Below are 26,355 nucleotides of genomic sequence, written 5' to 3'. Positions count from 1 at the left end.
TAGTACATGCTCAAGACGCGCTGATATTTTTGTCCCTCCATCACGGGGATGTCAATCTCAACAGCATATCGTATCATCAATCTCAACTCCCTGGTGAGTATACAACTCTTGCAGCCACTAAGTGCACCGAGCTGTTGTGACTTTCTCATTCTAACGAGGTACCCATTAACAGCTGGGTGGATTGGGAGGCATAGTCACAGTACTTTGTCCACGTTCACTGCACTTTGGTCCATCCGCAACTAGGTGTTTACACGTATTCATGTGGCCACCATCTGGTCATATAGCAACGGATTGGGGGTTCTTTAGAGTGCACAGGGTTGTGTACTGTACACTAGGGGTTGTGTACTGTACACTACAGTCTGTACACTAAGTTGACTCCAAGGTATTTACACCCGGTCACAGGTGGGTTCGATCCCAACACCTCAACCTCGTTGGATCACTAGCCTGGCGCCGTAGCCAGCTCGCCCACCGAGAGCCTTTTTCACTCAATTTTTGTTCTTCAATTCTTATGATGGCTGTTGGTAAATAATTGAGTGTGGACCAGACAATCAAATGATTTACACAACGAACACTTATAATTAGGAACACGATGGAATTTGAATTCACCTCTAAACTTGATCCCATCGGTCGCCTCTAAAACTAATTCTTCATTGGTGATTACACCTAATCAAATGGATGGCTGATTGAAACCCGAGACTGCTTGTCGTCTGTAAAATGTGCCCCGCTCTAACATGTTCACTTTTTCTCAAACACCGGAGATCATAACACTTTGACAGGAGAACATAAATATGAACATAGTCGGAAGATTGCACCTTTAGCAGACACTCTGTTTTGATTGAATGTATATTGTTTTATGGAATACTCGCTTCAGAATGCATGTACCTTTCTACAAGATACATCAAGGGTCATTGTACTCGTCACAAAATACACGAGATTCATTCTCAGGATACCTTTATTTAATTATCTGAGCCCAAATATACACATATATATGTACCGTATCCATGAACGAGTTGCACACTGTGCCACGTACATAAATAATGCATTGCATGCGGACGCTTCTACCCCACTGACACATATAAGGTGGGATGTTAGGAGAAGCTGCTATCTTTATGTCTCATCTCACGAACGCTCCAACAAAGACGATATCTGCTTGCCAACATGGGAGTACAAAATATACAGACTAAATAAGAAACATATGTAATTTAAGCTGGTTATCGTGGTTGTTCATTCTCATCTATCAACAGACAGATTATATCATCGTCTAACGAAGAATCCCAAGCTCATTCGAAGACACGGCGATGGAAAGATAAGCCGGGCAAACACAGAAGGCAACTGAGAATGGTACAGGTAGAGGATGGTGGGGTGCGGATGGAGGGCTCTGACAGATTTGCATTCTTCGTAGGAGGTTTTTTCATTTTTGAAGGAACCGTTGTTTTGCAATAATAGAAAAAGGGGTTAACGAACCTGTATGTACCTGTCACGAGATGTCTTCGTGATTTAGACAAAGTTGATTGGCGTACGTATTGCTGCTGTCAGTAGAAGCTGATGATAGCGTTTATCTGGAGCCATGTCTCTATTCAAGCTTTCAAGTTCTTTAAAATATAGTAAGTATAAGTCATCAACTTCATATTTTGACGAAATGAACAGTCTTCACTGTTTTTACCTTAACGAAGATATCCTGAGCCTCCTGATATCAAGTATCAGTAGGAATTGGTACTTAAGCTAATATGAACGATAAGAAAAAATATTTGCAATTAACTTTATCGCCTCAGGTTATCACGGGTATTGCACCAGAATGTTATCCATATAAAGAGATAAGTAGATCAAACGACTAACCTCTTTTCTTTGATCTGTGAATAGGTCTTCATATTGCAAAAGAGCTGGAGGATGTGACTCTGGAAGTTTTATGATGATGACCATATTTAAATGATTACTGACTATTTTATTGAGGTTTTATTGAGATTTGCTTCAACAAAGCGTTACCGTATACATAACGGAAAACCTCAAAGGTATATTCCCAATATTATGGTATGGTAAATGACCTCTGAAAAACAATACAGAAGCACACTTGGCGATAATACATGCGAGAAAGTGAGCGAATAATATTTTATGGCGTACAGATATGTATATATCAGCAAAGACACGGCTGTTGGACTCCATGGTTGTATATAATAATGATAGAAATTTCATGCATTGTCATCTATATCAACACAGAAAAATAGTTATATACAAACAAGTTTTTTTTCAGTAAGTGTTATTTTACAATAAAAGGACGTTTCTTCAGAGCTCGATTCAACGCAATACCGAGTTTCGATTAAAAGATTCGTACAATATGTCCGTAATCAAACCTGGATCAGTTCCGTGACAGTGTCTCATTTGTCGGAGTATTGTATGATATGTCACGCTCTTACCATTCCTTTTAAACTCAGGAATTTCTAGTCTTTACTCGCAACGGCCTTACGATTCCCTTAAGTTCGAACATTTTTATTCATTGCTTGCAACGGCCTTACGATTCCATTAAAACTCAAGAATTTTTATTCTTCTCTTGTAAACGACTTTTGATTCCTCTTAAACTCGAACATTTTTATTCACTATTTGTAACGGTGTAACTACTTCGTTAAAACTCATGCATTTTTATTGATCATGCGAAAACGCCTTATGATTCCTTTTAAACTCAGCAGTTTTTTTCATTACACCTTACAATTCCGTTTAAAGTCAAGCAGTTTTATTCACCACTTGCAACGGCCTTACGAATCCTTTAAAACTCAAGCATTTTTTAATGCATCACTCGCGACGGTCTTAAGAATCCTTTAAACTTCAAGCATTTTTACTCATCACGTGTCACGCTATTACAATTCCTTTAAAACTCAAGCATTTTTTCATTACTTGCCATAGCCTTACGATTCCTGGTATACTCATGCATTTTTATTCATCACGTGAACACCTGAAGAAACTGGTTGAAACCAAGTAACCATCTGAAAGAACATTTGGCTTACAGCTTACCTCAACTGAGGATACAATGTGATCCAGTCTTTTAGAACATGTATGTCCTTTCGAACATGGTCATTGTCTCAGAAACAATATACCATTTGAATCACGACTGACAGAACATACCATGATGGTCGCAACAGTTCTCATAACGTAACACTGAATTAAAGAATTGTCAGCCAGTCAGTGGCCTTCTGAAGTCTTAGTATATTATACAAAAAGAAACGAACTCTCCATCAAGTGTTCCAAGTGTTCTGACTGTTCTATTCTCCACCGACAATACATCCAGCGAAGGTTTGAATTTGTAGCCGATATACATATTGTCTCCTACAACAGACATATCACAGGGGTAGCTGCCCGTCTTAGGCTTGAACCGTATGATCTTGTCAGATTTTGGTTTAGCATCCGTGGTGTCCATTACCCTGTAGATATTGATGCGGTCGGCGTAGTAAAGGACGCCCATGGTGTTGTCAAAGGTTAAACTTGTCATGAAGGAACCTCGGATGAAAACAGTCTGTTGACTTCCATTATAACTAACTTTCACAATGCGGGTCCGGAAGCAGACGTATATGACTTCGTTTTTGGTATCCAGAGCAATTCGGGAAGGTCTTCCGTACTTGCCAACATGGGAGATAACCCTGTATCCAGATCCATCGATGTACATAGCGCTGACGGAATGACGTGGCGATACGGTTGAAAGGAAGATCACTCCAATGTTAACGTCAACAGCTATGCCGTACGATATAACTTCGCTGATTAAAGTCGTAAGATTCGTGCCGTCCACATTTGATGAATACACAGCTGGTGGATTGTAGCAGGTCCAGATGATTCTCTCTGATACAGGGTCAAACGTCAGGGCGTAGGTCACGCGTCTTTGAAGGTTCATATTCTCAAACGACCCATTCCCGAAGCGATAGCGGAAGAAATGATATCCATAATATGACACAGCCACGATACTAGGGTCTATAGGCATATCCACAGGACTATCTCTTACCGGAGACACCTGCTCCGTAGGTGGCGCAGATGACATTAACACCGGCATTGACGGCGTAGGAACCACCTCCGGCGTAGGAACCACCTCCGGTGTAGGAACTACCTCCGGCGTAGGAACCACCTCCGGAACCACCTCCGGCGTAGGAACCACCTCCGGCGTAGGAACCACCTCCACTGTAGAAGATGGCATTGTAATCACTTTGGTCATTTCACAAGGAACAACCCCATCCGCTTTCAGCATGCTTTTCATACAGCCGCAGCTGTGTTTTATTAGCTTCTTGTCAGTGATCTTCATGACTGTAGCAATGGTATTTTGAAAGTTGGCATTGTCCATTTCGAGTAAGGAAACTTGCTTTTTTAAAAGCTCCACTTCATTAAGCAGATCTTTGAGAACCTCCTCAACAGTTGGGTCGTACACGTTCCTTTTGTCTCGTGAAGCTCTGTGTTCGGCTCTGTCGTATCCTTCCATATTGCTCTTAATTCTACTCCCATGTCCATTGTCATCACAATTTGCTCGTTCCAAGGAAAAGACTGAACATCCAAAAAGGAGGATTAGCAAACCACAACAGTGTGTAAGGGTCATACTGAGATATGTAACTTGTCCAGGCAAAAAATATACTTATACGACAGCACAGCTAGCCCCAAGGTATCGGAACTGAAGTCGGTGTTTAGAGACCAGTATTCCGTCTGTCGACTCGCCTGCATCTGTCTACGCTAAGAGCCAGATCCCTTCCTCACAGTGCTCACCGAGCTAGCACCACACGTGACAGAACGGAAACCAACGATTAGAACCGACGAGAGGAATGTTCGTGTTGAATGCTCTGAGTGAACATGTGATAGGCATCGCACCATCGTATCATGCTTCTAAGTGCGTAGACTTCAAGTAAAGGTGTACTTTTTCTCTGTTTAAAAATTACGAAACTCTGCAAAGTATTGATGTTAGTATATGTACAAACAGTTTCAGAAACGAAGCTTTGAAAAAAACGTACTAATACGTTTCAGATATCTTAGAACACAAACTCACAAGCAATGTTCTTCATTCAGAAACCTCACACGTTTTCCATGATAAAAGTGCATCTTGAAACTTACATGTTTTAATAGATCCCGTGGCAGCTGAACGATTATGGATGCCCCGTAAATTATCTGTTTGATAACAAGATCATCTCGAAAAAGATATCTCGAGATACAACCATGTCATTAAATGTATCTATTAAGATTCTATTCAGAATACCATGTGTATATACATAACATTAATCACATAGTCATGTGCAAGATAAAAAAAAACCCTTACCCAATGTTACCGCCCATGTTTCGGTAGTTGCTGACAAAGTTGCTGACAAAGTGTTGAGATAGCTGTTTTTGTTGAACTTGAACCTAAAACAGGTATAACCTTTTCCAAGTGGGGCCAATTCTCACCCATAACCCACACTCGACTGTTCATGAATGCTCTGCGCTCTGCAAGGCAAGAAGAACTGAACAATGAGTGAATGATTGCGTGAGTAAATATTTAATGTCACATTTGCGATATTCCATCGATATCGTGACCAGAACAAATTTGATTTTGAAACAGAATACGTGTGCATTGCACATGCTGTCCTCAACTGACAGTAAAAGAACTGGACTATGGAAGTTAGAATAAAACGTAGCATGTTAACGTAAGACTAATTTGTTGACATTACATAATGTAAAGACTGGCTATAGAACGTCAAGAACTGAAGCTAGATCACCTCACTAGGATCCATCGGGATTAACAGTGCCTTCGCTACCTACATGGACCCTGAACCACGAGACTGGTGTGCATCAGTCTACTGCATATTGCAAAGTAGTGATAACACACCGTAAACCTCACAAGACACGCCCGTGGACTATACAACAATACAAAAGTTCAAATAGAGTGCGAAATAACTACTCGCCCGCTAGCACGTGGCTAGTAACAATCCAGTCGGGTCAGTAAATCTCCACAGTCACTGGCCCGACTAGCGAGTAAGTGTTCATGCGATTATTTTGTAAATATATCACTTCTTCAGACTTGAATAGTTACAATTCACTCTTACATCATACAAGATTATGACTTGATAAACATGTTCATCATATTATCTAGCTTGTCATACGGACAATATCTTCTTCTCACCTACTTTTGTAACCTTTTGCTGAGTTCTTACATTGAATGTTTTTGAGCTAGTGAATTGTTTTGTTGGTTAGTAACTTTCATGCATTGCTAGCCCGACTGGCCAGCAAAATTTGGAAACTATTTCACACAGTGAGTTCAATCGCTGAAATCTACACAGTGATATACATCGAAGGAGCTCCCAGGCTGAATTGTAAAACACACACTGTATTTGCAGACTAATAAGAAGAACTAACGGCAACCATCTCCTGCTTTGTGTTAAATGACATAGGGCTGAAACGATGCATCGAGCTATCGACAGATCGCAGTTGTCGAGTCTGCGATAGCAACAGAACATATGTTTGACCACTTTCTAAATGGCATTGTGTAATCATTTCCGGTAGCAATTAATCCACCGTGGAAACGAAGGACTATCGGTAGTACAGGCTGTATCGATAGTATGTGTAACTATCGATAGTTTAGTCACTGACTTCCGTTGATAAATGCACAGCGCAGAATACAGGAAGTTTTTTTTTTGCAGATTTGCAGCTACAGTAAATTTAGGTTTTAACTATTTCTGAACACTTATAAAAAGAGACTGAAAGTATTTCAGCTTATTTTTTCCATATGAACTATAAATTCATTTCGGAAATGGCTTCAAATGAAACATTTCAAGGAGAGAACAAAAATATCCCAACTGTATTGCAATAGTTGGCTGCACTAGACTATCGTTATTGCGATACTGAAATAGACTGTTGTTGTCCCCAAAAATCCCCCCCTTCCACGCACACACACCCTCCATCCCCCCAACCCCCCTTAGTATGTAACGGTTGCACATATTTGATATATGATAACGTAACAGTAGGGCTCGGGGACCACACTGACAATGTTTCCATTAGGTCATTCTGCTACATTCCTTACCAGCAGAGACTGTGACATTCCATCCCCGCGGAGGCTGTGTGAGACCCAGTGTTGCGTGAACACATGTATGAAGCCTGACACTCAAGCAGCTGTTTCCGTTTATACAGCGTTCGCGGGAAGTCAAGTTCAATAATCATTGTCATGTACATGCCAATTTATATTTGCGTTAGAGACAAATTACGACACGGACTGAACAGTAACTGAAACCGCATTGGTCATTTTCATATGTCAGCATTAAGTGGTCTGATGGACATGTCGGCGAAACGTTGTCATTGAGTAATGGACCTTTCTCTCTCGCTATTTCAGTGCAGGATACACGGAGCTTTATAGCAAGCAAAGCTGATACATGTGTTTCCAGTTGTTTACGGTGGTGTTATGTACAAGTATGTACAAGTGCATAGTATTTAACATAACACCATCCATTCGCCGTTAGCAGATCATTAGATTACTGAAGGGAATGTCCTGGCATTGACTTCGAGTTCGAGAGGCGATATCTGTACAACGACACATGTAAACACACGGGGTAGACACATATAGAAATAAAACTATACTTTCAACATGGAAAGACATAATTTTTAACAATTCCATTTTTGAAAACAGATCCTGTAAGAGCATTGAGACAAAATGAAGATTGGGGACACTGTGGCGGCAGAAGGAAGCAATTTAAAATTGTAGATATCATGGGGGTTTGTTTCTTAAAACCTGTTTCCACAAATGGTGTAAAATGTTAGAAATATATTAACATGGGCTGTAGAGTGGCCTAATGGTTAAAACGTTAGCTCGGCATGCTGAAGATCCGGATTCGATCCCCCATATAGATACATATACTGGTGTGAGCCCGCCTTGACATCGAGTATCAAGTCTTAAGTGGGACCTAAACCCATGATGATCCGGGTCGGAATTGATCTTAATTTTTAGTGATGGGCGTTAGTGATCTGCATCGGGTCTTCTGTAGGATGTGAACCGGTGATGACCGGGATCGGGTGGTCAGGTTCGCTAACCTGGTTGATGCAAGTCATCGTAACCTAGCTGCGTAGATCGATGCTCATGATGTCAGTCACTGGATTTCCCGATAAAGACGCGACAAGACACGACCGTCACAAAGTGCATAGTAATGGACAATAGCAGAGAAACAGTCATTAGTTGCGTGCGTGCGTGCGTGCGTGCGTGCGTGTGTGCGTATGTATGTATGTATGTATGTATGTATGTATGTATGTATGTATGTATGTATGTATGCATGCTTGTATGTATGTATGTGCTTGCATGCGTGCTTACGTAAGTAGGTAGGTAGGTAGGTAAGTAGGTACGTACGTATGTATGTGCATGCGCATGCGTGCTTGGGTGTGCATGTCTGCACATATGTATTCCTCTTACACCTTTGGAATTCGGAACTTCAGCGCTTTTGTAACTACATATATACTCTTTGCACCTTCATCTGTCAAATGATTCTGTCATCACGATGCCAACGGTCCTGAAGGTCTTCCCTGCTTGCCAGCGTCAACCCTCCATGACAATCGAAGAAAGACGAACAATGTCAGTATACATTATTTCACCTCCCTTCTAATGAACTAGGTGCTCCTTGTAAGAGCGAGTATCTTATAAACATAAACAGCCAAAGTACAGTTTTCCATATTTGAACCTAAGGTTTGAGTTTTTTTCACATTCGGGTTTCGGTATTTGAATCCCGAATCTGAATTTTCGGATTCAACATATTGCTGAAGAACACCTTCACGAGACACGGAAGTTTCAACGTAAAACAGAACTCTGACTGTTCTTCTATAAACATAACATACTCTCCCAAAAAGAAACGCGTGTAGGAAGTTCAAGTGTACTTTTATGTTTATTTTAAAACGTTTTGTAGGCTTTATGAGTAGATGAAATATTGCACAACTGCACACTGGGAATGCAGACTTATCTGTCTTTGGCACCAACGTTCACGTCGACGTCTGTACACCCGCATTCTTCCATCGCGTCGCTCCAACAGAAATCATGATTCATTACTGAAACAGATTGTACGCAACTGAACATCATGCTGTTAAATACGGGTATTTTACGGATGGTGTGTTTTGATGTGATGTTTCAAGACATAAACACCACAGGACTCATAAACAGAGCAAACCCTTTTGTGAAAGGAGTGACGTTTTCATTCATTACTACATGACATTGCAATTTTCATTATGCGTTTCTTTTTGGGAGAGTATATATGTCATAACATGCACAAGCTGTAATGAACAGTATATTGTTAATCAGAAGATTTGAGAGCCCCGGTTCATGTCCAAAAACAACAAATAAAGTGTCCTGAAACTCGAGATATCCTACTGAGACAGCATCTGGATGTCTGTGCCAGAGGGAATGATATTAAATTCACACCATTTCCCTTTTTATCAAGTTCAAAATTCAGGCAAACTAAAACGAATTTTCAAAGAGCACTACAACATAGAATCGTTCAAATGACGTCATGCTACAACTGCTACAATGTACCTAAAGATAACATTGAAACATGTTGGAGAAAACGGCATTATCTTACAGGTTTGTATTTATGACAGAACACCTGTAATATGTTTCAAATTGACATTTTGTGCGTACACACACGCACGCACACACGCACACACACACACACACACACACACACACACACACACACACACACACATACATACATACATACATACATACATACATACATACATACATACATACATGTTGTATATATCTAGTGGGACTCCCAAGTATACTCATGCCAATAAAGGTTGTCATCCCCTTTAAGTTTATTTATAGGACTGGAAAATGTACAAAAACAAACAGAAGAAATGATAGAAAAGCAAAGATTTAATACTCGCATTAAATTCTCATCATCACAAATACATGGCCATGAAACACAGGTCAATCATGTGCCTCTACCAGGAATTTATTTTTACGTTAAATGAAGAATACGTACAGTGTAGCTAATTACCAAGACGTAATGTCAACAGTTTGGGGAAATGTGGGCTTTACAAAATGCAACGTGTACTGTCAAGACACTGATAGAAAGAGAGTCTGATCATTCAAAAACATTTGTGTAATGTTAGTAACGTGTTGCTCCCCCTTGTGCGTCAATAAGGGCGATAATCCGGGTTGGCATGCTGTTAATGAGTTTGTTGACATCTTGTAGGGCCACATCGTTCTCACCAATGATGTCTCCAAATCGTCTATATTTGATGGAGGAGGGTCCATTTTACTTACCTGACGGTCCATACGGTCCCACATGTGCTCGATGGGATTCATGTCTGGGCTTTTGGCAGGCCAGGGTAGTCTGTTCACACCTTCCGTCGCCAGGAAATCATCAATTGCTCGAGCACGATGAGGACGAGCATTATCGTCTTGTAGCAAAAGGTTATTGCCATAAACACGGCGAGCATGGGTCAGGCAAGTGTGTTCAAGGACATGTCGGTTGGTTCGCTGATTGACGTTCTCCTGGAGAATCACTAACTCAGTTTTACCATTATAGTGAATGCCACCCCACACAAGTACAGATCCACCTCCACCCTGAATGAAACCCTCCACACAGTCATCCCTGAACCTTTCTCCTTTTAGTCGACGTACTCGCACCCGTCCGTCGATCCTGTTTAGCAAGAAACGTGATTCGTCCGTAAAGATGACGTGACGCCAATGCTGCAGTCTGATGTTCCTGTGCTGCCTGGCCCATTGAACACGTAACCGCTTGTGTTCTGCAGTCAGGAATGGTCGACGCAGAGGTCTTCTAGCTCTGTAGCCTCCTTCAAGCAGTCTGTTGTTAACATTTTGACGGCTAATTCGGACGTTAATAAGGTGACCCCATCTGTCCCTCAGTGACGTTGAAGACAAACGGCGGTTGCGATGTACCAAACGGAAGAGTACACGGTCATCACGTTGCGTAGTTTTCCGAGGGCGACCTGTAGATTTCCTTGGCGTTACTGACTGTTGTGTTCGATGAAGTTTCTTTATTCTCTGAACAGTTCTTTTGCTTACGTTAACTTGCAGACTGATCATACGATTTGTAGCACCTGCTCGACTCATTCCAATGATTTGATTCCGTATGTCAGTGGACGTTGGCTTCGGCATTTTAAGGACATAAAGTTTCAACACCAAAAGGCACAGGCAGAGGATTTATGGTCTGACAACAGCATAGTTCATTTTCGGTGCGGTTCGTGTGTATCGAAGCACGCACGGGTATCGCTGTATAAAAAGCACGTGCTTTACATGCTACTGAGTTGACAAGTTGTATTTGAGTGAATGTTTGAGCTTACATGCATGTGAAAAAAAATTGGAACAATTTGTACCATCTCCTGAGCAGTTTTCGACTTTTTGCTGGGGGGTGACAACCATTATTGGCATGAGTATATATACCCAGTCTCAGTATGGGATGAGAAGTGATTTCACCGATTTGTTAGCCGCAAAATCGGCCTCTGTGTTACCACAAATTCCAAAAAGGCCAGTAGCAAGATAAAGTGGATGCTTGCAATAAATATTTCTAGAGCCTGTAGGCAAGTAAGAGAATATGGAAAAAATATAGGTTATGTTTGGAATGTTTTTGTTAGTATATTAAAGCACTGCAATTGCTTCACCTGTGAAAACAGAACGCTCACTATCACTAAGTGAGGTGAAGGTGTGTATAGCGACTGCACCATCAGTAAGGTTGTATCATACAATGAAACGTACATAAGACGACTGGTACTTGCGCACTAAGATAATGTACACTATCCAAAGAATGGTTAGCTACAACGAAAATGGATAGTGAGGCACCATTCCGACCGAAGAACACTTCATTTGTTGTCTCAACCCACCTTATAATGTACTTAAGATATAAAATATCTGTCACCCATCTAAAGACGGATCCACCTCAAGAGTTATAGAAATTTCATGTTATAGAGATGTTGTATTCAAATTACATGAATGTCAAGCTGTGAACAATCACACAACGCTGTGTGTCTTTCAGGGGTTCACAAGGAGCACCTCGTACATTACAGGGGATGAAATTATGAATATTGATACTGTTCGTCAGAATTTCGAATCTGAAAAAAATTATTCAGATTTGGGATTCAAATGCCGAATGCCGATACCCGAATGTGAAGAAAACTCAAACTTGAGGTTCAAATATGGAAAACTGTACTTCGGTTGTTTATGTTTTTAAGTTACCCAGGTTCACGAGGAGCACCTAGTACATTAGAATGGAGATGAAATAATGTATACTGACAACGTTCGTCTTTCTCAGGGTTGTGACGGATGGTTGAAGCTTGCAAGCAGGGAAGACCTTCGGGACCGTTGACTATCTCCAAGGGTGCATGGCATCATGAGGATAGAATCGTGTGACAAATGAAAGTGCAAAGAGCATAGTTACAAGGGCGCTGAAGTTCCATATTCCCAATGTGTAAGAGAAATACGTACACACATACGCACGCACACACGCATGCGCACGCACATCCGTATGTACGTACGCACGCAAGCACGCATGCAAGCACATACATGCGTACACACATACACACACAGAGGCATACACGTACGCACGCACCCCCCCCACACACACCTACCTACCTATGTACGTACACATACATACATGCACGTACCCCCCCCCCCGCACACACACCTACCTACCTACCTACCTACCTACCTACCTACATACATACATACATACATACATACATACATACATACATACATACATACATACATACATACATACATACATACATACATACATACATACATACATACATACATACATACATACATACATACATACATACATACATACATACATACTGTCGTTATGACAGTGAAGACGACACGTTACTAAATAAATCTTCTTACTACTTCTCTGTTTGAAAAAAGTCTACATTACATTTTTAAATACTGCCGTCCATCCCGATTTATGAGCCCCTGGGAGGTAATAATCGATTGACAAAGGGATCCCTTTGAACTGAGTGCGTTCAGATTCGAACTTCTTGCGACACTATGATAATCTCTCATCTCCCTTAATATACTTATTTGGAAACGACCAATCAAGGCGAAGAATGCAGGCTTAGCTTAATATTTATTGGAGACCCTTGCTAGGGAAAGAGGTCTGCAGCGACAAATTTCTGATTTAACTGCCGAAAAACTGCATCAGGTTCTGGTCGTCTTCCAGTTTCATTTATTGATCGGTGCTCATGATGTCAATCACATTGTCATACATTGACCCATGATCCACGAGTAAGTGAGTTTAGTTTTACGCCGCTTTTAGCAATATTCCATCAGTATCCATGAGCTTCACACATTGTACCCGTGTGGGGAATCGAGCCCGGGTCTTCGGCGTCCCGAGCAAACGTTTAAGCACAAGGCTATACATTCATACATGCCACTACGGGGCAATTGTCAGGTTGGTGCTTAACCTATCCTGAGGCTTGTTTGCCAGTAGATTTACACTTCAGCCGTTGGCAATTCTGCTGTGTGTCAATTAACAAATTATATTTATCAAAATTCTTCAAATAATTACATTTCTAAAAAGACAACAACAACAGCAACAATAAAAAAGCCAAATAAACAAATCAATCAATCAATCAATCAATCAAGCAATCAAGCAAGCAAGCAAGCAAGCAAGCAAGCAAGCAAGCAATCAATCAATCAATCAATCAATGGCTGGCAACCCACGTAGGTACAACCAATAGTTTAATTTCATGTAGTCAATTCCCATAGCAGTAGCTTTTCACTTCTTTCGCACTATATCGTGGGCGTAAACTGTAATGATAGGTTTGTAATAAGTACCTAGAGGTAGAAGTGGTGTCACAGACTTGTCGAGTGCTGCTTTAGCTGCAGCATCAGTAAGCGTTACCAGAAATTCCATCAGGGCGTGGTAACCGACAAAAACGATGTCGTACTGGCCAGTAGCAAGAACGTTAAATAACCGAATCAGAATAAGTGCATGTTTAGACGAACTGTTTTATTAGCCTGCTGAAAAAAATATCAAGAACAAATGTGAAAGCTTGTCAATTGTTACGCAAGTATAACCTGCATTTGTGTACAACCTTGATTCGTGGATCGTGGTAATTATCGTGCCATCTCGTAATTAGGTCTTGTATGACGTCAAGAAGCGGTACTATCGGTGTGCACACACTGACACGTCCGAATCTCCGCATTACACGTAAAAACACTAAATCTGATTGTCCAGCAATGAGAAAATAGCCCAATCACTTATGCTACCGATATCAGCTTTTTGTCTTTATCCTCCCGGAACGTAATATTCCCAGGGATCTAGTTAACGTTGTTTCCGTCAGTCCTTCCGTCGTGATTTTGTTTCCAGAGCATAACTCAAAAACCGTTCAAAATGTTTCAATAAAAATGGTAGATTTAACAAACAGAACCAAGATGGTACATTTTACTGTCTTAAAGGGAGGGATGGGTTTTGTTTTTGGAGCATAAATGTGGTAGATATATCCAGGGATACTCTACAAGAGGGATAGGTCACTCGCTTGCTTTCTTTACCATTTGTACTAATTAACGTGTGCCTCGTCATGCTCCAACGCACACTGTGGCTTGGCTCGTTCTCAGCGCAACTTCGGTTGTGTTTAACAGAACTTCAGCCAGTATATTGTATCAGTCGGAATTTTACAATGAATGAATGAATAAATGAATTATCGTAAGAATTAAGAGCAAGAATTATGTGAATGAATGAAAGAAATAAAGAAAAAGAATAAAAGAAAGCATTACATATGTGAATAAATGAAAGAATAAATGATACACCTCGGCCTTCCCTCCCAAAACATGTTAAAGAACCCAAAAATATCGTGATGTTAACATCAACTGTCCTTTTAAAAAATCTACTTTGAGACATTTTTGTTTACATTAATAATTAATTCAGATATTTTATTGCATGTGGGGAATGGAGTGGACATTAACAAAATGTTAACTGACACTGTCACACTGCCCTCAAAAATGAAGTGCAAAACTGTCACAAAGTGTTCTAAAACACCTTTCCAGTTTTGTCAAATAATAAGATCAACAAGAAAGAAGTTATGGAACTATAACCCTCAAGCATCAATGGCGAATCAGATCAGATCGGCAATATGTCATATTTTTCAAACACCTCAAATATATCCTCACATTTTGTTTTAGATTATGAAAATATCACTATTACTTGCAATCACATTTCACCTGATAGTATATTCCCCTCATAAGAATTAAAGGTGTGTGTGAAAGACGTTTGTGAAGTAATAACTAGAAACACTCAAACAACGGCGTGTAGTATTTCAATGGCGGATCAGAGCAGATCGGCGATATGTCACATTTTTCACACGTCTCAAATACACCCTAACATTCTTTTTTTAGATTATGAAACTATCCCTATTACTTGCAATCACATTTCACCTGATAGTATATTCCCCTCATATGAATTAAAGGTGTATGTGAAGGATGTTTTTGAGGAAGTAACTAGGAATACTCAAACAAAGGCCGATCAGAACAGATTGGCGAAATGTCATATTTTTCACACACCTCAGTTACACCCTAACAATTTTAAAACTGTTTAAAACTGTCACTATTACTTGCAAATACCTTTCAATTAAAGGTATGTTTTCCTTCTAAAAATTAAACGAATGCGCGAAAGAGGTTTTTGTCGTCACAATTTAGCCTTCGCGATGAATCGAGAATGGAAGCCAGTGAGCTATAACATATCGACTTGAAACTTTACTATAACTCTACTGTCCTAATACGGACATTAATACCAATTATTTTCTAAAACTGAAGAGGCAAAATAGTTAACCTATCTTCTACATGTATGATTTCAGTTGTTACAACACTCAACGAACTTAATCAGCTGTTGAAAGTAAACCTGGCTAAATCTTAAATACTACGCTGCCATCATATTGGCTACACTGGTTACGTAACGACCCAAGACATACGTTCAGCGGCTTTTCGAGGAGTTTCTTCTCCCCCTCTAAATAGGCTCCCTGATATATCCAACAGAACATAAAGTGGCGCCTTTTGGTATTTACAGATTTTTGGGATTTTGTATTTTGCTGGGTTTCCATTGAAACGATTGAAACCCGATTATGCATAGCGTCTTAGATTTTCATCAAATTGTGTGAGCTGGTTTCTTTCGGCAAACAATGAAGGGAATTATGTGTCATTTTACCAGTAAATAAATTTTCCATACCCTTGTTACACGCGTCCCTAAAATGGAACAACTTCCAGATGATTTAACTTAAATAAGAGAATTTATTAGGCTTAGGTAGGGGCAATCAACCTCTTAAGTCGTACAATTTACTGTTTTTATTTGAAAGCTTTCATGGAATAAATTGAAACTGGTTTTTATATGAATCAATGTGTGTTAACATTCACAAATTGTTATCAGAAACATTTGTGGAATCAAGAATTGTTACTGCACATGGTTACATATAAACGCCAGTTTGGTTGTATTCAATGAAAGCTATGACTATGTAGATGGAAAAAGTCAATTTTAAGATTAAAGATTAAAGATCTCCCAAACTCTAGCCTTATTTATTCCCTGATTTAAGTTAAGTTATCTGCACACTGTCCTATTTGGGGATCGTACTTCAGTGAAAATTGAGCATAGAAAAAATGTAAAACCATTTTCATTTTATATTTCTATTTGAAAAACAAACCAGTCTATTGAGCTTACATTGTCAGAATATGGACCAATAAAAAATCACGTACATCACGTTTCGTGGCAGGGGAACTGCCTTGCCATTGGCAGTGGCCATGCTCAAAGAACTTAAACTAAAGAACTTCAAGTAATATGAATGGTTCAACCGCTAACCAATTTACTCAGCTTCATTGACGTCTATACTGCAATATTCTGTCCTGAAGAAGTACTCGTCCCAAAACTGGACGATGTGCATAAATAGGTTTTAAAAAGGGAGAAGTGATCTTCGTTTCGGGAGCACAACTCAAAAACATCTTAAAAACTATCAGCGAAAATGGGCAGATATCTGAGGCAGATTCCAACGTGGTGCCTTTTGCTGTTTACAGTCTTTTGCCATTTTTTTTTTCAATTTCCATGGAAACGATTTGGGCTTAGTCACAAAAGGGATGAATAAGCACAACTTGAAAACCGTTCAGTATCTTTCAACAGAACTCAGCAGATTTATAAAGAAAATCTCGAAGTGGCGCCTTTTGCTGTTTGCAGATTTTTTAGTTAAATGTTTCATGATTTCAAAGGCCATCAAGCTAGACTTGGAAGTAAGTGTCAGATGATTTGTTCTTTCAAATACATGGCAAGGGGGTGGGGATATGTTATCCTCTGATGACTCTTGTTAAAATGTGCCAGGTAAAACTATACCGTTAGAACCAACCTTATAACAATTCGTCATCTGCTTTCCTTGTGGTCAATACTTACTGTCTGTCGTACACTGTGATATAAATTAACCAACTACATAATCGGTACACAAACGTGTCATTCACGAGAGGAATATGTGGCATTTTCAATTTCTTGAAATAATGAATAAAATAATTAGTTTACGAACGGTATTCGTGCATTTGAAATACTATTTTTCCCCTTATATCCAGGAATTAAGGTTACAAAAATGTAAAATTGACACCGGTAGATATTTTCATTTTTATTTTTTTTTATATGTTTATAGTATTCAGATCACTTGTTCAAAGGCGTTTTGTTTTCCCGCTTTTAGAGTACTAATCAAAATGGTGAATCGGACATGAATTTGTCACTCAAGCGTCGGCATGGGACACGTGTTACACACACATCTCTATAATCATGACGATCTAGCTGCAGCATCAGCCATAGTGTTACCAGAAAACCCATCATCTGAATCAGCATGCTGCACGATACGTGCAGTGGTGCATGGTTTACACATTAGGTTCTTGACACATGCGCAGCAGCGAGGCTATCTTAGTTCCCCGCTGACTTTGTAACGCCATCTACAGCCACAAGATTCCATAATTATTGAAAAAGAACCCATCTAGACTTGACAGTGCACTTTGAACATGCCCCCGTGTGGCAACATACTGCAATATAGGGGGCCAAATGATTTTCCTTGTCATATGTGTTCGGGCTTTGAGCATGGACGAGTGTGTGGAAAAGGCGCGGTATAAATAGCCATTATTATTATTATATATTTTTACATTGCAGTTAAAGGTAAAAGTAAATATGTGCAGCAAAGCGGGGTTCGAGTGATCCTGTAGTATTGTCTTCACTTCTGACACTACTGATACAATCTCCGTAGGATGCAGCAGGTTCGCTGACTTGGCTGACACATACCGTGAAACTGACGAGCAAAAGAAAGTACACAGGGGTCTTTGCTGCAGTCCCAAAGTTGCGTCCTGACTAGTAAAATACTGACCACTGATTGTATAAAACGCAATCACCATTTTTGGACAAAATACAGACCCCCGAAATTGTGATTTTGATTGTCCCATGCACGAGCACCTTTCGTACAGAGGCTACGAAACTTGTTTGTCGTGCAGACTGAACAATCACTTGACAAAATTCTCACGAGAAAATGCCAAGATTGACCTCGGTGCATTGAGAACGGGTCATACGAATGTCACAAATGGGCGCTTCCAACAGCCATATTGCAAGGGCTTTCAGTTGCGCAAGACAATCCATAATTCGTTTAAACGTTTCAATATGACAGGCCAGACATGTGATCGACTCAGCGAGGACGTCCCAGTGTCAGAACAAGCTACGAGGATCGCTGTCAGCGGATTATATACCTACACAACAGAATGTTCACGGTGACGTCATCAGCAGCTGCATAACTGGGGCATCGCATGAGCCAATTCACAGTTTAGCTGGAATATTGCCGTGTGTGGTGTTGAATCAGAAACTCTCAAAACAAAAACAAACAATCTCCGACACTTGTAACAGAAGCTAATGTATGAATAGGTGTCACTGTAAATGCCATCGTCGTTTCAGTTACTGAAGATCTAGGAGTGGTTTGCTCCACAGCAAGTTATTCACCATTCCTGCAAAACGCCTGAGCACAGATCGAGACTGGACTGGACAAAACAGGGGTCGACATAATGGGCAAAGATACGTGCAGTCGGGATATGACTGAGCGGAGCCTACCCGATCAATAGATTCACAATACAACATTTTGCAGGTTTGCAATTGTAATATTTCTCCGCGAATAGCTGCTAACATTGCTGATGTGATAAGTGTTTCGAAGGTATGGTCCTTTCAGAAGTTATCCGAAGTGGTTCTTTAAAGGCCCAAGAATTGATGTTGTTAACAACCATATATATATAGATGTCTTGGGGTGTCTTTTTACGCCAAAATACGTTTCTGTTTCTTGTACTCAATCCTTCAAGACATTTGATACGATTGTTCCAATTGTTTGTAATGGAGCTGACGTTTGGGGTACACACTGTTGTAAAACCACCGAAAGAGTACACACCAAAGAACATTTCTGTTTCTTGTACTCAATCCTTCAAGATATTTGATACGATTGTTCCAATTGTTTGTAATGGAGCTGACGTTTGGGGTACACACTGTTGTAAAACCATCGAAAGAGTACACACCGGGCCTTAAAAGAGAATGTTATGGTTACATATGAAGACATGTGATGTTACGCCGCTAAGTGAATGAGCTAGAGTACCGCTTCAATACAATTTCAAGTTAAAACCAATAAACAATTGTTGTAGAACCAGTTAGATTACAACCTTATCAGTGTTATTTAGTGCTCAAGAATGTAGATGATGTGGGTAGAAAGACCCGCCCTCTCATGTGAGGCATGGTTTGTTTTAGTTTGGCTTTGGAATACTTTTGATGTCATGGTATTGGTAATGTTAAATATGTGGATCTCGTCTTAGAAGTGTCTCGCTTGCATCCCGAGTACTCTGTCATCATTGTTCTCGGTGCCCTGATTTAGTACTGCCGAAGAGTCAAATAAGACACTGATAATTCATGATATTTATTCAAGAGTGGTTGGAAATTGACATCATTCAATGTGTTCGCGCAGAAATTGCCACAGGCTACCATACATGTAAACACTGTATGCTGAAGTTTCCTTTAATAAGCTATAATTTCATTGTACATTGACATATTCAAGATGTTTCAACTATTAAAATCAGTATCTTCATTTCAAGAAGAGTTCCATATGGCGCTGAAAATATACTATTAATTAATCACCACCAAGCTAAGACAATAAAAGAAGTTATTGTTATAGAACCAGGTAGATTACAACCTTATCAGTGTTATTTAGTGCTCAAGAATCTAGATGATGTGGGTCGAAAGACCCGGACCTCTCATGTGTGGCATGGTTTGTTTTAGTTTGGCTTTGGAATACTTTTGATGTCCTGGTATTCGTAATGTTAAAATGAACAAAGATTACTTTTTTCCCTCAGTTAAGAACAGCATTGTACAGCTTCGCAGTTGAGTAAGTGTTAAACGTGTTGTCTATTTAAAACAGTGTTACATGTTGAATCTTATCTCTCAACGCATCTACGAACATTCATTTGTAAATTCGGGTGCAAAGATTTCAACGTAGCAATCGGAACAGGAGGAGACACTGTAACATTATTGCTAGTGAGAGGCTTTGTGTCTATTGTCATATTGTAGAAGCGAAACTGTATCCATTGTAGAGGATGGATTTCATGCCTTAATGATTTGTTAACGATATGAAGCTGCAAGAATAGAATATTATCAGCCTAGCTTAAGATATGCATCTTCTATGGACACTTTGGTAGAATCATGTCCGCTAGTAACAAAACTGTATTATGTTTACCAAAGTTCTTATATTCCTGAAGACAAGACATTCATCAAACTAAGATTAAATCTTCTGCATATGAGATAAATAACATCTCGATTGTAAATTTGTTAGAGCCAGTGTAACACAAGCATTAACACATTTCTCACGATATCGTAATATGTACCTTGGCCTAAATTCATGAATGTCTGTCTGCAGTGTTCGAAATAAATGCAAAATGCTCATGACCTTTGCTCGGGCCTGTCAAAAGTTACTGAAGCTGGTCCACCTGGCTAGCAATAATGTAGAAGCTGATCATATGTTTCCCGAATCCTGACTTGCTCATTTTTGGCAACAACATCGTCCTCAAAAAAAATTCACAAATAGTCAAAGACACCTTGTTACAAATAACTACTCAGTGACGTCACTGGTCAGTTCTGAAGTGCTACACTGTGACCACAATGATTCACCACTGGTTGAAAACAAAACCTAGAGGGCTAAGGAGGGTTCTCAAAACCCAGGAATATGAGGAGGTCAGACATGATGAGCACAGGGTGGTGAGACATGCATATGTGGCAGAGGGTGGTGAGGCCCAAACAGGTCAAGATTCTGACTGTGATAGCTGCGACGATAGTGATGGCAGCGTCTCAGATACAGATGTGGAGGATTCTTCCAGTGATGATGGCTGAAGTCCTTACGATAATTTAATATGAACATAAAGTGAAAATGTATGGGTATACTTCGAGTGTGTCCCATCAATGTCAGAGCCCCAGAGTTAATAGTCCGAAACAATTAATTTGTGAAATGAATACTCTAAATGTACTCGTAAGCGCGGTTTTATTGTCTATATATTCTCATGAATGATTTGTCACCAGTCAGGTGTCTGAAGGGCTAGTCACATTTTGGGTTATCAGCTCTGCTGACAGTTTGAGTTTATTTATTATTATGTCTGTCTGTATTAGCAGCTTAATGATGAAACCTGTGTCATGCTGACAGTTTGAGTTTATTTATTATTATGTCTGTCTGTATTAGTAGCTTAATGATGAAACCTGTGTCATGCTGACAATACCTTCTTTCCAGCTATTCTTGTAAGCTATATCTTAGTTTCTACATTCAACTTACTGGCTTGTGAATTATTTTGTGGGCGTGTAACTTTCACGAACAACTAGCCCGACTGGTCAACAAAATGTGGAAACGATTTCGTACACCGCCTTCGTTTTCGGTTATTTTCTCCCTTTCTGTCTCAAAGACAAACTGCTTCGAAGGATTTTTAAAAGGCCAGCTAAAACGTATTTTGTATTTCCTCTAAACTATCCTTCTGCAGCTGTTTAAGACAAGCCTCTCCCATTAAGCAGTCCCCTGTGTTGTTATGTCAGCAACATAAAGAATGAAACGTTCAAATCCTTCACTTAACGCTGACTGGGAAAGGGATCAACGAAAATACGCGACACACCTACATTCTGTTCTTCACATGCTCTTACGACTTTCAGCATAATGCGACTTGTGTTGCCAGTATCATTAGCGAAATCGTGATTCATTTTTCTTGGAATGTTTGTGTTGCTGTTACGAAAGATGTTTTTTGTTGTGACAAAACCATTTTTACACGGGAATATTGAGTGTGCAGAAAACTCGTCCGAGCGTGTGATAATTTTCAATGTCCCAACAGAACTCTTTTGGCACATGAAATATTTCACTGATTGTTTTAGTTGAACAAATAAACGCTGTGACATAGTCTCGCCAGTCTGTAACGGTTATTGCACTTGCAACATCAACCTAGGTATCTTAAATCAAATTAATTTAAATATAATGAAAGGGTAATGAAGTTTCAACATTGTGTCTCCAATTGTATAGTATCTTGAATTTTCAATACAATATGTGGAAAATATATACTTGTACTTTCATGATATTCAACCCGTAATCGTGTGAATTTTCTTTCCCATTTGACAGCAACGTGATTGGCAAGAAAGGCATGTTAAATATGTGGATCTCGCCTTAGAAGTGTCTTGCTTGCATCTCAAGTACACTGTCGTCATTGTTCTCGGTGCAGGCAGATTTGGTACTGACGAAGAGCCAAATAAGACACTGATAATTCATGATATTTATTTAACATTTTAAGAGTGGTTGGAAATTGACATCATTCAAAGTGTTCGCGCAGAAAGTACCACAGGCTACCATACATGTAAACATTGAAGTTTCTTAATAGGCTATAATTTCATTGTACATTGACATATTCAAGATGTTTCAACTATTAAAATCAGTATCTTAAAGCCGATACAGCGCTGAAAATATACTATTAATTAATCGCCACCAAGCTAAGACAATAAAAGAAGTTGCGGTAGGTGTTGATATTAGATTTAATGAAAGAATCTGAACAGAAATATCTTGAGAAGGGAGTGGAAGGTTTCTGTGGTTCCCATATGATTAGACATGCATGGATTTTCTTGGAGACGTGCTCTATAATTTGATACTGGTAACAATAATAATACTAAAACCAATTTATAGATATTGTGGAATACTTGTCAGTGGATGTCCTTCCTTGGCACAAACAGCATATTTTAACAGGCTCCCGTCTTCAACTACAGTCTTCGCCATGTCTGTGGCTTCGACTTTGTTAGTGAACATGTCTAGAGCGTCATGGAAACTGATAGTTTTAGTTTTAAATTCTTTGGAATTGACCCTTATGCATGCTTACAGGAACCAACCTGATCTTGTCATATTTGATAAACATAATGAATTTAGCTGTATCATTGAATTTTCTGTCCCTTTTTGCTTGGCAAGACTCAGGAGAAGCATGCTAAATATGTGGACCTCGCCTTTGCATCACAAGTACACTGTCGTCAGGCTCCCCGTTGTTTTCGGTGCCTTTGATTTGGTACCTTCCGATCTCTTGCCGCAAATCAGGAAAGGCCCCGGGTTCTCCACCGAGAGAGCCGCCCTTCTGACACTCCGGGTAATGCAGATGGCTGCAGTGTTGTGGAGCTTTCATATTCTCTGGAACGCTCTTGGTGGGTTCGACTAGACTGTGTTTCCTGAGAGAAGTCCCATTTGAAGTCTGGACTGCGTGTAGAGGATTCAAGGGCCCTGAGGTTATGATGAGCCTAAGCAGCCTGACTCAACCGGGATACCTAAACCCGTCCTGCTGCATATTCATCTGTAAAACATGATAATAATACGTCCATGTGTATAGAGCCAAGCGCCAGAGCAGGTATGGTCACAGCGCTAACAATAAATAACACAACACATTATTACCCCGGATAACCCAAGCTGCCTCCTTGGCGCTTTAACGTCCTATGATCCTTTTCATTTTCTGAATATAACCTAAACTAAAGGGAGAAGGTTCCACAAAACTGTAGTATGTGGCCAATAAACTCTGCCCAAACGTTTTTATCTTAGGTATGGAACTGATGTCTTCAGTGGAACAGTCAGACACGTAACCCGACACTGTGAGAATCTTTTTCTGAACTCGTGTTTCTGCAGGGAGCAAGTGCAGACTGATAACAACAGACGCTATATGAATAAATCAGCGTTGGTAAATTATTACGTTACACTATATCGAAGTAAATCATCACGTATTGAGAGTGTTAACTTTAATGGCATTGGTTTCAGCCATATAGCTACTAGGTTTCACGAAGGCACAACATCTATTGTTTGATATTACAGAAAATTGACCAGTAATTGGCCCAAACGGCGATATTAGATATTTGTCATAGGAAATGCTTCACTTAAGAATCTGGACGTTGGCATAGCATAGAGTTTAAAGCGTCTGCTCTTCAAACCGAAGACCCGGGTTCGATTCCCCACATGGGTACTATGTGTGAAGCCCATTTCTGGTGTCCCCCGTCGTGATATTGCTGGAATATAATGCGAAATGTGGCGTGACTGTAACCCACTCACTCACATAAAGAGTGAGTTTAGTTTTACGCCGTACTCAGTTATATGGTGGTGGTCTGTAAATAATCGAGTCTGGACCAGCAAATCCAGATATCAACGGCATGAGCACCGATCTGAGCAGTTAGGTACCGATGACATGTGTTAACCAGGTCATCGAGCCTGACCACCAGATCCGGTTGCGCAGATCGATGCATATGCTCATCACTGGATTGTCTGGTTCAGATTGGATTACTTACAGACCACTGTCATATAGCTGGACTATTGCTGTTTGCGGTGTGAAAATAAACTAGCTCACTCACTTAAGTGGTAAGTAGCTGTGCCCATGGATCATTAACCGGATTGGCTGGACCAAATTCAGTTTACCTATCGCCTCCAAAACACACTGCGCCATTAACCTACACACACACTGTTTGCTGCAACCGTCTTTAACGTTTCCTTAAATCCCGACGGCAAGCACCCCCCAAAAAGAAACTGGGCCATAATTCACTCATGTACACAAGTAGATGCTACGTTTCGGGTCTTTTCACTTTTTAACAATCCATCACAACGATAAAAAGTCCCAACTGCACAACATTATTTCAGAGTTAAAATGTTCCTGTTTAAAAGCAGAACTTAAAACTGTTAAGAAATGAATGCAATTTTTAAATCGTTAATTGGAAGAAACGTTTTTAAATATTTTCCTGAACTTGTCAAAGTGGAATTCCTTGTTGTGGCAAAAAGAGAGTAGTTGGACACGCGTTTTGGGACAAGGCCAAATTTCCATGGCTTCTGAATGCATCAACCTCTCAACAACAAGATCACTGTCGCTCCTCTGGCGTTTTAAAGAGTAAAAACAGCTTGACGCCTAATAACATGCATGTTTCATTTTCAATGCTTGAGCGGAAATAGCTTCTATCCATCTGGAACAAAGAGTTACAATTATATTTGGATAACGATACATTGCTCTAGCTTGTGGGCATTCCTCGGGAAGTCAGGTCACCATCAACCTCAGCGTAATCCGAACGGGTGGCCAGATCCGGTCACTTGGGGTCATCGTAACTCAACAGTGTATGTTTGTTGTTTACTGCCAGCTCAACAATATTACAGCGATATGATGATGGTGAATGGGTACCCGGTGGGAATTTGCATACATGTCGTAACACTGCTGACTCGAACACACAAAGTACAGATTGACAGTTCAGATTAACTTCAGAAGTAATATGGAACATAAAAACACTTACCACTTTTTATTCGAGGTATATGCACACACGTGCACATACGCGCGCAGACACACGCACACGTTACACATAGTATTTGTTGACATCCTACTACATGTAGTTGCTGTATCGCACGTAACAATAATAAGTTGCAGTATGGATCTAAGTCCTACAGTCTGTGATCAACGGTCACCCTCTCGCCAATACAACCAATCTCGATAGTGTCACTTGTTAATGAAGCTTGGTTTTGGTTTAGTTGAAAAAAAGTCAAGCTATTGCCAACACTATTTCTTAAAAATTCAAAATTGTCGTTTTTGTTTGAAATATTTACAAATGAATGTTTCACCAACCAGAAAAATGAGTCTCATAAACCAATTCAGACAAGGACCTACTTTTCGGCCGACCCGAATTTTCTCGTGTGAAAAGAGACACTATGCAACAACTATGGGTACATGAAATACCAAATCCTTGTTTGAAAATGGTATTTACAAATGAATTTTAATTTTAAACGTTATATAAATCGTATTTCTATTTTCATGGTTAGGTTTGGACGTTTCGGCAAAGATTAGAAGATCGCATATAACTGATTGGATGTATCAAGTAA

The 26,355-nt window shown here is 39.9% G+C and overlaps 1 protein-coding gene across 1 annotated transcript; it reads right to left on the bottom strand.

Annotated features, from left to right (window-relative positions):
- Positions 1-938: 938 nt before the first annotated feature.
- Positions 939-4,736, bottom strand: LOC137297603 (uncharacterized). Its single transcript, XM_067829460.1, has 2 exons — positions 4,151-4,736; positions 939-4,048 (listed from the first exon to the last, which is right to left on the bottom strand). Exons 1-2 carry the CDS (start codon positions 4,562-4,564, stop codon positions 3,191-3,193), a joined length of 1,272 nt encoding a protein of 423 aa, XP_067685561.1. The 5' UTR covers positions 4,565-4,736; the 3' UTR covers positions 939-3,190.
- Positions 4,737-26,355: the final 21,619 nt, after the last annotated feature.

The sequence above is a fragment of the Haliotis asinina genome, chromosome 1 (assembly GCF_037392515.1).
Source record: "Haliotis asinina isolate JCU_RB_2024 chromosome 1, JCU_Hal_asi_v2, whole genome shotgun sequence".
NCBI lineage: Eukaryota > Metazoa > Mollusca > Gastropoda > Lepetellida > Haliotidae > Haliotis > Haliotis asinina.
The sequence above is the reverse complement of the archived record's forward strand: the minus strand, read 5'-3'. Positions and strand labels throughout refer to the sequence as shown.

Coding starts and splice junctions, on each gene's coding strand:
- LOC137297603 (XM_067829460.1), bottom strand. CDS start 4,564: ATGACCCTTACACACTGTTGTGGTTTGCTAATCCTCCTTTTTGGATGT. Junction 4,049..4,150: donor TGCCATCTTCTACAGTGGAG/GTGGTTCCTACG, acceptor CCTACGCCGGAG/GTGGTTCCTACGCCGTCAAT.